The 16326-nt window shown below is 35.7% G+C and overlaps 1 protein-coding gene across 3 annotated transcripts in view; it reads left to right on the top strand.

Annotated features, from left to right (window-relative positions):
- Nucleotides 1-16326, top strand: part of LOC132157539 (NACHT, LRR and PYD domains-containing protein 12-like) — a 137974-nt gene that overhangs the window by 101916 nt on the left and 19732 nt on the right. For all 3 annotated transcript variants that reach the window (XM_059566912.1, XM_059566914.1, XM_059566913.1), the window contains 4 exons: nucleotides 11138-11311; nucleotides 11406-11579; nucleotides 11694-11867; nucleotides 16130-16303. In XM_059566912.1, the coding sequence (XP_059422895.1) occupies nucleotides 11138-11311; nucleotides 11406-11579; nucleotides 11694-11867; nucleotides 16130-16303 (696 nt within the window). The remainder of the gene's footprint in view (nucleotides 1-11137; nucleotides 11312-11405; nucleotides 11580-11693; nucleotides 11868-16129; nucleotides 16304-16326) is intronic.

Genomic DNA, 16326 nt, shown 5'->3' with positions numbered 1-16326 from the left:
TCAAGTTTAAAAAAAGGTTTTAATTGCTTAAATTATTTTTTATTAATTAATAATATGTTATCATGTTTGTTCTTGTAAAAAATACGTGTTTATTCTTTAGGAAAACAAGGGAAAAAATAAGGGACAATCCGAATATTTGTTTTGCTTTACCTAGTTATGTAAGCTACAATTATTCAAATAATAATAATAATAATAATAATAATAATAATAATAATAATAAAATAATGTCATTAAAAAAATACCATTGGCCTGAGTAATGTTGACCATTATAGAATTGTGACTTTAAAGATTAGTCATTTAGGTGGTAAAAATACTGTGAAATTAATAATGGCATAACATTTTAGAAATTAACAATGGCATTTTAGAGCAACCGAAGGTTTATGAAACATTAGCCAATAAAGCATTTTTTTAAACAACGGAACTTAAAGTTGTGAACTAAAATAATATTTCAACCATAAAATGCATAATTTTCATAACATTTCATTATTCATAAAATGCATAACGTTTCTGGTGTTTGGATTTGTAGGCTACTTCAATATAATGAGCTCCAAGTTTAAGAATAGCCCTAGACTAGTTTCTCTCTCTCTCTCTCTCTCTCTCTCTCTCTCTCTGTTTAACAGCATTAGCTCAATGATATACGTCTTCCTTCCGTTAGAATTTTCCTGCCTTGCTAAATGTTGGGCTCATGCAGAGCCGGCGCGTGCCTATAGGCGAACTAGGCAGCCGCCTAGGGCGGAGAGAGAGAATGCGAGAGAGAAGGCGAGAGAGAGAAAGAGAGAGAGAGAGAGAGAGAGAGAGAGAGAATTATTAATTTATTTGTTTGTTTCACATTAGGTATAAATAAAATAAAAGCTATAAATAAATAAAAAAACTTTACATTTCGAATAAAAATTCCCGCATGGCAGCGCCCTATTAGTAGGTCTATATGTATGCAAAATACTTTAATGTATATTCAAAAATGTCAAACCGAATAAATTTATCTGGTCATGAGTAATCGCCTCCGTGGAAGAGTGCTTTTCGCTGCTTAGAGACCATGGGCGCGTATTTGGATTTTTAGATGACATCGCATCTCTCAAAGAAAAGGAGAATAGAATAGCCTAGTTCTTCAGGATTGCTTAGGACTGGAAAAGGCCCTGACTCATGGAGACTCGTGGGTTGATGGGCATGAATTGTTTGAAGGTGCTGACTGCTTTGGGCCAACGCCTGGTTGCTGGATCTAAACCACTGGATGCGCTTAAATTCATCTGTGAAAAAGGGATGGAAAACAATTTTCCAAATGTTTTTGTAGCATTGAGAGTGCTTCCCACTCTCCCTGTCACTGTGAGCTATGGAGAACGTAGTTTCTCAAAGCTTAAACTGATAAAAATGATCTCCGAAGTGTAGTCAAAGCGTTTGCCGCTGCGAAAGCGCGACGCGCACGCTTCTGAAATGAAGGTGTGTGAATGTGTGTATCAGTCAAGAAAACAATCGAAAACTCCAGTTTTGTGAGCTAAAAAGTTGAGTGCACATGTTTAGTTTTATTCTGTACACTATCTATTAGCCTATAAAACAGAATTTATACTTAGCTGTTGCATTGTGTACCCTTTTCACCTTTTTGCAGAATGAAAAAATTAAAAACTCTGAAAACATGCTTGCACCTTTTTATTTTAGGGTAATTTCATAGATTAAAAAAAAAATGTTTACATGCATCTTAAGGATCCCTAATTGTGAATGTGAGGGGGGCGGCACGATCGTGCTCTGCCTATAGCGGCATTTGAGCTTGCGCTGGCCCTGGGCTCATGATCAATAAGTTGTATTGGCCTCAATCTGATTCAGTAAAGTCCAACCGCAGACAGTGAAGCTTGCATTCTCATTCTTCATTTATTTTCGTAAAATAATGATTAATTATTAATTGATGATTTGTTATTATCATTATGGTCTTGTGAAAATAATAATATGGGCTGCGAGAAAATTATGAATACAAAGAGTACTTCTCAGTGAAAGCATGTTTCAGCCCAGTAACACACCGTTCCTCAGAGCCAAAACACAGACCGAATTCTGTTCAGCTGGAGGGGGTTGGGTTTTGGGTAGTTATTCATGGATTGTGGGGGTCGAGATAAAAGTGTGAATTGCTCTTTCATATGGACAGTGTCTTATGAGGCTTTCACTTGCTGAACCGGTTTATACACGACTGTTGTTTTGATTATATTCACAGTGCTGGCTCTCTCCGACGAGAGAAATGCAACATTCACACATTACACTATTCCTTTTCGTCTAAAAACATTTCAAGCTTTCAGTAGATATATTTTTAATGTACCTATGTGAGACACCACGATATTATGTTAATTAAAAAATTATACATTCATTATCATGAAAAATTAAAGTGATGATACGGCGCCTCCCTGTCATTAATGCATATTAATAATTTTTGCACAAACACTTGAATATGAGCTTCTTATCACCAGTAAAATTCATGCCAACAGCCAACATATTTAGCTTGATCAGAAGGTTGACTGCAAGAGTACAGCGGGATGTTAAGAGTTTGTCTGTTTCTTTTACTGATTATTTATGGGTTAAAGCATGATTTAAACCGATTCACACTCAATCGCTTTCGCAATAATGCGTTTAAACAAATGTAATCTTACAGTGCAACTACATTATCAGCATGCTATCTGATTTTGAAATCTTGAAGTTAATCGATCTGTTTAGATAAAAAAACTGACAAAAATATACTGTTATTTTCATCACAAACAAAATTTTCACAGCAGAAAGCAGCAATTAAAGATGTAATGCTTACAATGTTATTAGTTTGGCATGTGATAGGCTATAGGGAAAAAAGTTTACACAAAATAGCTTAAGCCACTTTGAAACTCTCCAGTTATTTTTTTTATTATTATTATTTTATATGCTATGTTATGTTTCTGGTATCAGAGCGCGTGGAGGGGAAGTTGTTGCGACTCTGCTGCGGAGTGAGAGAGATGTTTCACCCGACGAAATGAAGACGACCGCGGCTGCACAAGCACAGCACATCCGCCGAAAATCAACCTGCAGCAATGCTCGTTCATCGACTCGCCAAGCTTTACTTTTGTAGGTCGCATGGCAGTAAATAATTCGATAATATGACCATGCAGTCAATACAGATATTTAATAAAAACATTAAAACAAGCAGGGCTGTAACATAAAACAATAAAAGAAACGCACGCCAGGTCTACACCGGACACAAGTGGAACAATCCAACAAAAGACAACAGAACACAGTGATGGATACACTGGACACGATCCCCCTCAGTGAACTGATGCTCTTCTGTTTATGATGAAATGTTCTGACACTGTGTTCAGATGATTTGACACTATAGTGTGATGTCATCAAGTTTAGACACACTTTTCGCTGTGGGGCACAAATGACAACTTCCGCGTCCGGTGTAGACACAGACAGTGACTGCTCTATTTACAAATAAGTTCTATAAGAAAAAAAAAAAAAATCTAAACCAGTGGCATAACGAGATGGAAATATAAACTAGAAAAAATATTAACAGGTCCTCCGTCCATGACACTGACTCACTGCGGAGCTGGCAGTTTTAATCTGAACAGCTCTTAAAGCTGAGTGGATGGTTAGATGCATGATGGGCTAGTATTAAAAAAAATAGCATCTTTCCAGCATTAAGGTAATAACAGTACTGTTTTTTTATCATCTTGTTGCAGTTCTAAATTTGACTGCTAAATGAATGATAAAGAACTATATTAAAACTTGTTTTGTAAAATTTCTTCGTCATTTGAATATTGATTTAAAAATCGGTTTAAATCATAAATCAGATTTTTTTTTCTAAAATAAAAAAAACAGGGATTTTTTTTAGGCTATATGATATTACCCTACTTTAAAAACAAGTAAAGAAGGTTCCCTTTAAAATTACTTTAGTTGTCAATTACTAAAGCTTTTTTTTTACTTCGTGTGAATGTTGTTGATTATAATGAGAGAACTTGAGTTTAATTGTGAGGACGTTTTATTAATTCTTTAGAGTTTCAAAGATTTAATCGTGCTGGTTTAATTTTATTCGTTTCTTGTTTTAGGCAAATTAGGCCTAAATAATGGGAACGACATTATAGCTACAGTGCTTCACATTTAAATATGCAACAATTTCTTAATCAGTTTACGGACAAATGTCTTTTTCCCAATAAGTTAAAGGACAGGTAACGAATAACAAAAATGCATGTTGTTTTATTAACCCTCTGGAGTCGATTAACGCGGATACGCGTTATGAGTCATTTTCTCCTGATAACCCCGAAAAGAACTTAAATTACACTTTCAGTTTTAATCGTACAGATAAGAGCAATACATCAATCGAATCTGTAAAGGGTCTACTTTTTTTTTGGATACAGACATAATAACAACAAAACTTTGTGCACTTATAAAATAAAGATAACAAACAAGGTGTGCTGTCTGCAGCCTTTGTCTGCGCCGATCTTCATTTACAATCACGTCATTAAAATGAACTGTAACTCCGTGAATACTCAACGAAAATACATGAGAGAGATATCTATAGAAAGCTTGACATGTCTACTTTTAAACTAAACAAGTGCCGCCGAAAACAGATATTCTGTGAAAAAGTAATCCTTATATTGACATTTTGCATATTAATCCATGTAGCCAACCCCCCTAAAATAGGCTACCACTTTTAATGCTCCAATGCAAAGTAAACCACAATTTCTTTTGAATAATATAACGCATAATATAATATAAATAATACTGCACACCTTTTAAATGTGTCAAATCTAAAATATGGTTTAATACCATGTAGATTAGAGAAAATATAATCACAGGTTCAGGCACAGGCTTGACATCCTGCTTGAATTCGTTCTAAGAAATGCACATAACTTCATAAGTACCAAACTTTCGTCTGTGGATATTAAATATTAAATATTTTAACTACAGTGTTTTTCTTTCATTTTCCCTGACTGAAGCCATCAAATCTAACACATCAGTGAGGCAAAACTGACGTCTATTAGCGAAAATGTGCTTTGATGCGCTTGTTTGATAACTTGTGGTTAAAGCGCCACTCAGCGTTCAAAGGCTGCAAATGCACTTTATACCGCCGCCGCGGCGGTACGTGCGGCGGGAAAAAGGGCCTTTTGGATGTCTACTTAGTGTAGCAGCACACCACACACTATAGGAGCAAAATGGTTAAATCTAGGAAATTTTGTCCTCTTGTTTGTGGTCTCTCACATTTTGAAAATCTTGTAAGATTTAAAAAATATTTTAGTGTGTACCCAGTCTTACGAGCCCCTTTAATAGTCCAGGGGAAAAAAGAGGTGTAACAAAATAGTGGAGAGAGGCTGAGAGAACTGCCATCACCATGTCCCTGGGCAGGTACACAGAAATGCTCAGCAAAACTAGTTTTAAAATGAAAGCAAAATATTTTATTTAACAGAATGTGGGAAATAATAATAACTTTCCTACTAAAAGATAAATAAAATAAAATACAGAGATCCTTCACTGACTTCTTCTCTAATTTAAAAACAGGAGAAAAAGGTAATTTTCAAAAGAAATGGCATCCATCTCCCTAGAAAACTTTCCCACTTAAAGTACTGTAAGAACCTAAGATACTTTGATCTCCTGAGAAACAGACAATATAAACATACACTGGCATCTTCGAGACACCCCACAGAGTGGAGGTGCAGGAGACCTCCTTCCCTTCTGTCCATTTGTTTCATTCACCCTACACCCATGCTTCCTTCTACTCAATCTGATCAGAATGATTACACAAAAATTTCAATGCAAGTGAACTAACAGTAATGTCTGGGATCATTTGAAATGTCTCAGTGCAACTGGTACAATGGTCTCAATCTTACAAAAGTAGACTAAAAGATAATACAGACCCTAAGAGTTAAGTGATATTTTTCTTACTGTAATGGGAGTGCCCTTTCCCAGGGTCTTGTCATTACCTATTGTTCCCATTGAGTTATAAACCACCCAGGTTTGGGACCTGAGTTAATGCGAATTCCAATTGTTAGTTCTTGTCTCGGGAGATGTTTGTCTTGGTCTTAGGTACTTAAGGAAATGTTGCGAGAGGATCAGGGTTATTATGCAGCCATAAAGCTTGTAATATGGTGTGTGTCTCTTCACTCCATATTATGTATTTTCCGGAAGTCAGGTATGAATCTTTTAATCTGATCATCTTTGAGAATTTTATTGATTTGATATCTCTGAATTGGCTATGTAATTGGCATAATACTTACCTGACTGATAATAAATTGTTACATTTGATTTAATCAGACTTTGAAATTATTTTCTCAAGTAGATTAATTGAAGGCGTATGTTATTGCAAGTCTGCATCCAGGGTTAGTACATACTAAATCTCAGATTAGGTGGAGCATGAGGCACATCAGGCGAGATTATAAATTTCAGTCTAACTGCTTGACTTAAGTATCAGCACTACTGGCCCTGGATAGCAAATCAGCACTTCACATTTTAAGAGCCTCTCAAATGACGAATATCAAGAATATATTCTTACTCAATTAATGCCCATCGCATCAAGCCTTGATTTGAATTAGATATCTGAGCGAGGAAAGTAAGAGGGTTGTGATCAGTGTACAAAAGAAGAGGAGTTGCACTACCTCCTATGTAAACATCAAAGTGTTGAAGTGCCAGAAAGAGAACAAGAGCCTCTTTCTTGATGGTTCTATAGAGCCTCTGATAGGATGTGAACTTCTTTGAAAAATAGTAGACTGGATGATCAACACCATGCTCATCTTCTTGCAACAACACTGCACCCACCCCTGTGGCACTGTCATCCAACTGCAGTGTGAATGACTTTTCAAAATTAGGGGCCGAAAGTACAGGAGCATTACACAACGAGTCCTACACTTGCATGAATTTTCGGCTACTGCTTAAAAGATCAGTGAGTGGGGAAACTAATGCAGAGAAGTTCCTGCAAAATCCCTGGTAGTAGCCTGCCATACCAAGAAATTGGTGCAATTCACATTTATTGCTGGGGGTAGCAATAAATGTGAATTGCGGTAAACATATTTGCCAACCTGGGCTGGCAATCATATAATCAGTGTCGATAAGTTTTTTAATTTAATTTCATTAATTTCATCAACCCATTAGGACAACCCAAGTGGTGCCTTCATCGAGGACAAATTGGTTGGGTCTCATATAACCTAGGTATGACTTTAATGGGCCCCAAATGTATGTATTTGAATATATAGTTTATCCAAGTTTAAGTATTTATCTCTCTTTATTTATCATTATGTATAGTCGTTATCTTACTCTTTAATGAAAACACTGTCAAATCATATGCATAGTTAAATGACAAGTAATTATAAATGGATGGAAAAAGAAGACAAATAAATATAAAGGAAAAATTAAAACAACACATTTATAGTGCTCTCTTGAAATAACACACAAAGGTTACTACAAATAAAAATAATATCCTTTACTCATTACAAACCAGTTTTACGTATCTGTCATATAAGAAAGTAATTATTAAAAATTAACAAATGGTTAGCAGTAGTTAATGTTGATGTTTCATTGAAAATAAGTTTCATTTGAAGTGTTTAGTGTTTAATGTAGGTTCATGGCTGACTTTTGACCTCTTAGCTTGTATAATCATTCCGGATGAAATTGCTTGAAGTCTGAACAATGGCTAGTAGTGAGGCCAACCCTAACATTTCCACTGACCTCATTAAGAGGAGCTGTAAAAAACAATAACTCAAACTAAAAACACTGTTGTGAAAACCTATGTAAATGTAAATGATGCATCGTCTCTGTGGCAAGGGGGCGTGGTTTAGCGAACCCTGCAGCAGGGGAGAGCATCAGGAGACACGCTGTGAGTGAGTGGGTTAAGCTCAAATAACGAACACCTGTCTCCTGTTGCAGTAATTGGCGTGGAGAGAGTATAAAACACCAGGAGAAATGGGAGCGAGAGAGAAGGACAGCTGGCTGCCACACTCCTGGACTTTGCTGGATATTTTGTTGGAGTGAATTTATGTTGATTTTTGACTGTTTTTTGCCTGTTTGCACACCTTTTGTTTTTTAAGTTGCCAATAAAAGCAGTCAGTAGTCAAAGCCGACCCTGCAGTCTTCCCTCCTATACAACAAACATTGTTACAGTCTCATACTGTATGCTTAAAATATTTCTTAATTTCATTGTGGAATATTAGTCCTGTAGTTTTGAACCAATTTGAAATTATTTCCCTTTCTAGACTACAAAATATTGTTAGTAAGCTGAAGCCAAGTGGCTCATCTCTTGATGTAACACCAATGACAAAATGAAACACCAGTGACACAACCAACACCAAAGATTGTGATCCATAAATATTTATTACTGGAATGGATAAGAAAATGTGTATATGAAATAAAACCATGGGCATCGGAAGCAACAAAATGTGGTTGGGTCCAACGCAGTGTAGGTGTAACTGTAATTCAGTGATGGAACAAAGACTACAGGTGCATTTCAATAAATAAGAACGTTGTGGAAAAGTTAATTTATTTCAGTTATTCAACTCAAATTGCGAAACTCATGTATTAAATTAAATGCATACAGATTGAAGTATTTTAACCTGTTAACCCGCACCTGGACACCGGTGCACTGAATGCTTTTTGTTTGCATGTATCAATGTTTAGGAATAGATTAAATGAAACAGGACAAAATTCATCAATACAAACTATAAATCTAGGTCTAAGCCTCAAGTATCGACGACAGATCGCTGTTTTCAATGGAAAGCTTATAAGGAAAGTATTTTCTATATTTGTGTAAGCAGGACACATCAAAACATGAATAATCCAAATGCAGTACATACCAGATTCATCATAACCACGAGTTACAAACACATTCACAGCTGTAAATCCCGGTTCAGTGAGGAGGTTAAGGGTCCACTGAACAACATCTCATAGCGCAATTTTAGTCCAACGAAGCAATAACATTGTAATATGGATGTTAATTCTTTTGTTTATGTCTCATTTATTCATTTATTAAACTACGCTCAAAAAATGGCGTCACGGTAGTAAAAAACTAGCATGGTTTTGTAGCATACAGTGGAACTAAGAGGATGAGACCATCCACTAAAAAAAGTCAAAGATAAGCAGAATATTGTTTATTTGAATTCCAGCACTCTCTCATGACAGATCTTGATGTGCACTGTGATGCACCTGTCGTATGATGGAAGCATAACTTATCGATTGGTTTTTTGCACAAATAATTCTTAATTTATTTCTTCTTCAACATTTTTCATATATATGTGTGTGTGTGTTTTGTGGGGAATGTGGCTGTATCTGCGTGATAACCATGTCTATGACTGATAATCAGCGTGTGATAGACAGCTATCAGTGTAAATGCGTCAATATTAATAGAGTTTGATTATAGAATATATAAATTTTAAAATAAATTAAATAAATGTATACATTTAGCAGACACTTTTATCAAAATCGACTTACAGTGCATTCAGGCTATCAATGTTTACCTTTCATGACACATATATGACACATCTTTATGATTACCATCTATTAGGAAGGCCATCAACATGTGATTACCGACTGTTTGAGTGTCTAACAGTGTAAATGCTGTATTTCTAGCAATCTCAGGATTTACTGTAATTGGCATAGGCCTATAGTTAATTCTTCTTATTATATTTTTCTTAATATTAATCTAATTATTCTTATTGTATTTTTCTAGTGCTCAAATAAATCACTTACATGATTTCGAAGATTCTGTCTATTGTTTTATAATTGAAAAAATAGGCAGTGGTATGTTTAAGCACTAATTAGTTTGTAGTAGGGGTGCTCCGATTGATCGGATACCAATCTAAATCAGCCGATAATTGCTTTGGGATGATCGATCGGTGGTTTCTAAAAACCAATCTCAAGCTGATAACGTGGCTGCAGTAAGGGGTTTGGCATGACATGCAGTGGCACAGTCTCATTCTCTGTCTGGCATGGGTGAAATAATTATAATGCTATATTTCTTTATTAAATAACGTATACAGTAATTTGAAAATCTTGAGAGAAGTAACTTCACAAACAGCAGAAGTGAATTACCGCGCACATTCTCTCTTTTTCTCTCAAAATATGCAAATGGCTTCAAATCACCACACATCACATCTGTCTATAAGCGAGCTTCACAGGTGACACAGGAATTGTCACTTCTACAATCGAGGCAGTGTCACATCGTCACTTAAAATTTATAAATTGCATTGCTTTTTAATACTTGCCCATGTTTAACCATTCAGCACTCATGCGCTCTCCTGGAGGCCTTGCAGTCATGCACCCTTGCAGCGAGCACGTCAGGTTCACATTACTCCATTTGCTGTGCGTATGCAGTGCATATTTTATTCCTGCACTCATGTTAACTGATTGTTAACGGCAATCATTCACACTGCACACACGGTTGCAGTCCGTCAGCACATCTGCCGCAGTGTAGAGATTGTTTCTGTCTATTGCTGCACTGCAAGTGCTGAATTAAAACAACAGCTTATTATTTTCATTAAATATAAACATGGATTGACATGTAAATGTAATAATTACACCATACATGCATATTATTAAAGTCTACTCTGTTTCACAGTCAACACATATTTCTTTTTGGTTAGGTTTAAAGGGAAAGAGCACTTTTAGATAAACAAGGCAATAAGATGGCACTCGTGGGAGAAGAAAAATAAAGTTCTTTATGAACGGCAGGATTGCTTGTAATAAATATTGTAAAAAAGGAAAGGCAGTAGATCTATTTCTGTCAATAGTTAGTTTGTGATATGTAAGAAAAGTAGTTTAAATGTTTTGCCAATTGCTTGAACAAATTAATATATAAATCTAGAAGTAAATGCAAAATTATTGAATAATGGGTTGCTTATGTTTATTGTTTTTAAACATGTCTTTTAAACATTGTATTACTGTTTACCAAGACATTTTGGATCACTTCATGCTTCCTTCTGCTGACCAGCTTTTATATAGCTGGGGAGGAAAATTTCTAACACTCCTCCACTATTAACAAAGAATAGAAGGATTTGATGTTGCCTTTGCTGTCAGGTAATTGTCTAGCTGCCCAATGATAAACTCCATGAGCCCCTGATCAAACTGAACTGAGCACTTGTTCAGTAGGCTACTAGAGGCTTATAAACCATACCTGATAAGAACATCAGTGTCACTATTTTTTTCTCTCTCTATGCAGGCTACATGGGTGTTATCTCACTGCCAATTCTTGTGACAGTCTTTCATCAGCTCTACAATCTTCAAACTGTATCCTGAGAGAGCTGGACTTGAATAACGATGACCTGCAGGATTCTGGAGTGAAGTTGCTTTCTCTTGGATTGAAGAGTCCAAACTGTAAGATAAAGATACTAAGGTTTGTTTTTTAACATTTTATTTAGTCTTGTTTATTAGTTTATTTTGCTTTAACCTGTTCACTAAAAATTATATGAAGTGTTTTTCTTGTTTAGGATTTCCTTATGTAATCTCACTGCTCAGTGTTGTGAGAGCTTGTCGTCAGTTCTACAATCACCAAACTCTGTCCTGAGAGAGATGGATCTAAGTAACAATGACCTCCAGGATTCAGGAATGAAGCTTCTTTGCGATGGACTGAAAACTCCAAACTGCCAGCTGGAGATACTGAGGTTTGTTTTAAAACACTGTAATTATTATTATTTTATTTTAGTTTTTGCATTTACATTCACTTAAAATAATATTGTAAAGATTTTTTATGCAATGGCTGTGTTTTTCTTGTTTAGATTTTCCTCATGTAATCTCACAGCTCAGTCCTGTAAGAGTTTGTCATCAGTTTTACAATCCCCAAACTGTGTCCTGAGAGAACTGGATCTGAGTAACAATGACCTCCAGGATTCAGGAGTGAAGCTGCTCTCGAGTGGACTGAAAAGTCCAAATTGTCAGCTGGAGATACTGAGGTAAATGTTTTTCATAAAATAAAAAAAAATTAAAAACTGGTACAATAAAATACCTTTAACTTTTGTCAACAAATGTAGCATTTGCTTTCAATTGAATGCCATAACAGAACAAGAACGAAACATTTGCATGCAAGTATGGTTTTCATATTTGTATAGATGTCTATATTTCTCACCTTGAAGTATGCCCCATGTGTACTGAATAAACTAAAATTAAAAAATATTTTATAGTAATTAAATAGCAAAATATTTTTTTAATTATTTATTTGATGAATGTATAGCTTCTGGCAGCACTGTATAAGCTTGCAGCTTCATCTAGCAGCTATGTGTGGGAATGCGATAGCATCTCAGAGAGTAATAATTGCATATATTATTCGTACTTACACACACATTCAAACTTCCCATTTAAAACAAGTGTGTACACACATGAATTTGTTCTTAACCTCGTCCTAATATTAGTGAATTTGGAGTATTCTAAATGAGTGGCTGCATGCATGAGCTTATTTATTTGCATAAAACATGTCCAGACCATCTCCATATAAGGGCTTTCTGCACAATCTTTCATTATATTTTTTGCAGTGTCATGAGCAGGGCTGTTTAGTGTAACGGAATAGATGTGTCATAAGAACACATATAACATCTATGTATGTAACCTGATGGAATGCATAATTGAATTATTAGATCTAAAGGCTTAATGTCAGATGGTTATTCAACATATCTCATGCCTTCATCTGTACCTGAAGTTTTGATTTCAGTTGATGCAGAAAAGGCATTTGACAGGGTGGAGTGGGATTACTTATTTCACACTCTTCAGATGTTTGTTTTATATCTTGGATCAAATTATTATACCAAGCCCCACTTGCCTCAGTTCGTACACACAATATTTCCTCTGCATATTTTCAGATTAATCGTGGCACTAGACAGGGTTGCCCCTCTTGTCTCTTTTGTTTGCAGTGGCAATAGAGCCTTTGGCCATCACTTTGCGTCAAAATTAAAAAAAAAACTGGTATAATCAGAGGATGACGAGAGCATTAAGTCTGTCTGTACGCGGCCAACTTGCTCTTATATGTTTCTGACCCATCTGAATCCTTTCCTCATGTACTCAATTTTTTTTTATATATGTTCGGAAGGCTCTCCGTTTCTAAATTGAATTTACAGAAAAGTGAAATGTTTCCCATCAACAATGCTGCCCGGGAATTCTCTTTCTCTTCTTTCCTGTTTAAGGTTTCCCACTCATTTACATATTTAGGTATACATGTTTCTAATACATTTTCTTAACTTTTTACTGAAAACTTCACCGGTTTATGGGAGCGAGTTGAACAGGACTTAAAGTGCTGGGCCTCACTTCCTTTATCAGTCGCAGGTCAAATAAATTCTGTCAAAATTAATGTGTTGCCTAAGTTTACCTATCTATTACAGTGTATCCCTGTGTTTATTCCCAACTCATTTTTTGTAGACTGGATGGCGTTCTCACCTCATTTATATGGAATGGCAAACCTGTTAGAATGAGTAAAAATCTTCTACAACGTCCTAAGTCACTGGGCAGAATGTCTTTGCCTAATTTTCAATGTTATTATTGGGCTTCAAATATTGACCCCAAATACTGCACTGGCTCTACGAAGATCCTGGAGCTGATGCCTTGTCATGGGTAGCAATCGAGTCTGCCTCATGCTTGCCTTCTTCCCTAGCAGCATTAGTTTACGCTCCTCTTTCCTTTCCCAGTGACAAATTCACTAAAAAATCTTCTTGTAAGATCTACACTGAAAGGTATAGTTCACCCAAAAATCTAAATTATGTCATTAATAACTTACCCTCATGTTGTTCCAAACCCGTAAGACCTGCGTTTATCTTTGGAACACAGTTTAAGATATTTTAGATTTAGTCTGAGAGCTCTCAGTCCCTCCATTAAAGCTGTGTGTACGGTCTACTGTCCATGTCCAGAAAGGTAAGAAAAACATCTTCAAAGTAGTCCATGTGACATCAGAGGGTCAGTTAGAATTTTTTGAAGCATTGAAAATACATTTTGGTCCAAAAATAGCAAAAACTACGACTTTATTCAGCATTGTCTTCTCTTCCGTGTCTGTTGTGAGAGAGATTAAAACAAAGCAGTTTGTGAAATCCGGTTCGCGAACGAATCATTCGATGTAACCGGATCTTTTTGAACCAGTTCACCAAATCGAATTGAATCGTTTTAAACGGTTCGCGTCTCCAATACGCATTAATCCACAAATGACTTAAGCTGTTAACTTTTTTAATGTGGCTGACACTCCCTCTGAGTTCAAACAAACCAATATCCCGGAGTAATTCATTTACTCAAACAGTACACTGACTGAACTGCTGTGAAGAGAGAACTGAAGATGAACACCGAGCCGAGCCAGATAACGAACAAAAGACTGACTCGTTCACGAGTCAAGAACCAGATTCAAAACGATTAATATTGCTGAAGTGGAAGGATCAGAGGCCTCCAACCCCAACACAATGGATTCGAGATGTCCTCTTTTTCCTAAAGTTGGAAAAAATCAAACATTCTATAAGAGATTCATCTTACCAGTTTAATAAAGCTTGGGACCCTTGTAAGCAATATGTCATGGAACATGTTTTATTGTCGGACGTAGACTGATTCATTGTTCTTGCATTTATCCCCCTTCAATGAAACTTTTATTTTATTTCACAGGTTGTGCACTTTAATTGTTTTGCTAAGCCACACTTTTGATTACTTGTTTTAGTTGTAATTTATTTTATTGTATTAAGTTGATCTTGTTTCTTGTTTTGTTTTGTTTTCCTCATTGTAATATTGTCCTAAAACTCATAAATAAAGCTTTAAAAAAATAAAAAAATATAACGTTTTAAAGCCTAGTAATGGTGACAAGATAAAAATGCACACCTCAAATACTGGCTAATACTGTACAGTAAAAACTAAGCACTCTTCAAGCGCTGCCATCACTGTAATATTTCACTATAACAGTAGTTAAATACCTTAAACTTTAAGCATTTATCCTGTATAATGAATAATTAGTCGAGATTTAATATTATATTATATGAATAGTTTATTAATAATTAAAAAAACTTTACAAAGTTAAGTACTATAAAATTAAAAATTAAGTACAGCTGATAATGTAGATGCTTGACAAACTTTGTTGTTGTGATCACACACAATACAGGGAGATTTTCCCTTACAAAAGTTACGTTTAGCAAGTTTCTGTGAAAAAGTTTCAGCTTTTATTTTCCTTTTATGCCCGAAGAAAGATATCACGGGTTCATCAAGGACTTATTGGGTTGTGTTCAAAAACAACAAGGATGCCTGTCGGTTTCTGCTGTAAAACCTGTGAAAAAACGTGTTTAGGGTTTAGAGCGTGCTATATGTGGAGAATAATGCATGGCAGTAAGTTCATCTTATTTTTTAAATGTGGCATAGGGATGTGCAACAAATCAAATACAAATTTACAAATACAGAGCTGTAGTTCACTGACAAGCTACACAAAATCGCTTTTAAAATCGGCATGACTTTGCCTGCGACTTTGAAATCCATTTTGTGTTGACTGTCAGTGTACTATGGCTCTGTGTAGTAAATGCCAACCAGTGTTGCCAAGTCTGCGGTTGTTTTTCACATCCATGGAACGAAGTGACCCAATCCCAATAATGTGATATTTAGCCAATAAAATGTGAATTTTACCAAGTGAACCCTGCCAAAAAAAAACATGTATTTTATCATCCGCAACGAAATGTGATTGGGCTAGTTTGAGAAGCAACTGGGCAGTCTTTGTTGTGAAAACCTGCCAACCCTGATCTGAACGCACGTGCTGGAGATAAACTACTAATCACAGGAGCGCCTTTACTGATGAGATGTGCATGAAAATCTCGTTCGATTTTTTGCACAGCCCTAACATAGTGTTTATTGTTATTTGAAAATTAACTCTTTCTATAATTATTATTATTAAACTATGTCAATTTACTTTCTATTTAAACAATATATCTGTAATATGCAATGATTTGGGGAATTTTGTTTCTTCCTGATAAAGCTAAATTAATTCAGTTATATTTTTTTGAATTGACAGTGAGTGAATTTAAAAATGGCAATTCAGTTTTCTACTCCTGGTGTCTAGTAACAATATAGAAATATGTTAATACTGTTCTTACTGGGAGTATAAATATATATTTTTTTACTTTTTGAAACTACAGAAAATAACAGCTACACAAATGACTCTGTCTATGTTGTCTGACTGCCAAACTATTGTGATGTTGACTGTTGCTGTGTGTGTCTGTAGGTTGTCTGGCTGTATGGTGACAGAGGAAGGCTGTGGTTACGTGTCTTCAGCTCTGAGTTCAAACCCCTCATACATGAGAGAGGTGGATCTGAGCTACAATCACCCAGGAGATTTAGGAGTCAAGCTACTCTCTGAAAAACTCAAGACTCCCAACTTTAGTCTGGAGAAACTCAAGTATGTTGGGCAGAAAAAAATTC

The sequence above is a fragment of the Carassius carassius genome, chromosome 14 (assembly GCF_963082965.1).
Source record: "Carassius carassius chromosome 14, fCarCar2.1, whole genome shotgun sequence".
Lineage (NCBI taxonomy): Eukaryota > Metazoa > Chordata > Actinopteri > Cypriniformes > Cyprinidae > Carassius > Carassius carassius.
Note: the sequence above shows the minus strand (reverse complement) of the source record. Positions and strands in the feature narration are given on the sequence as shown.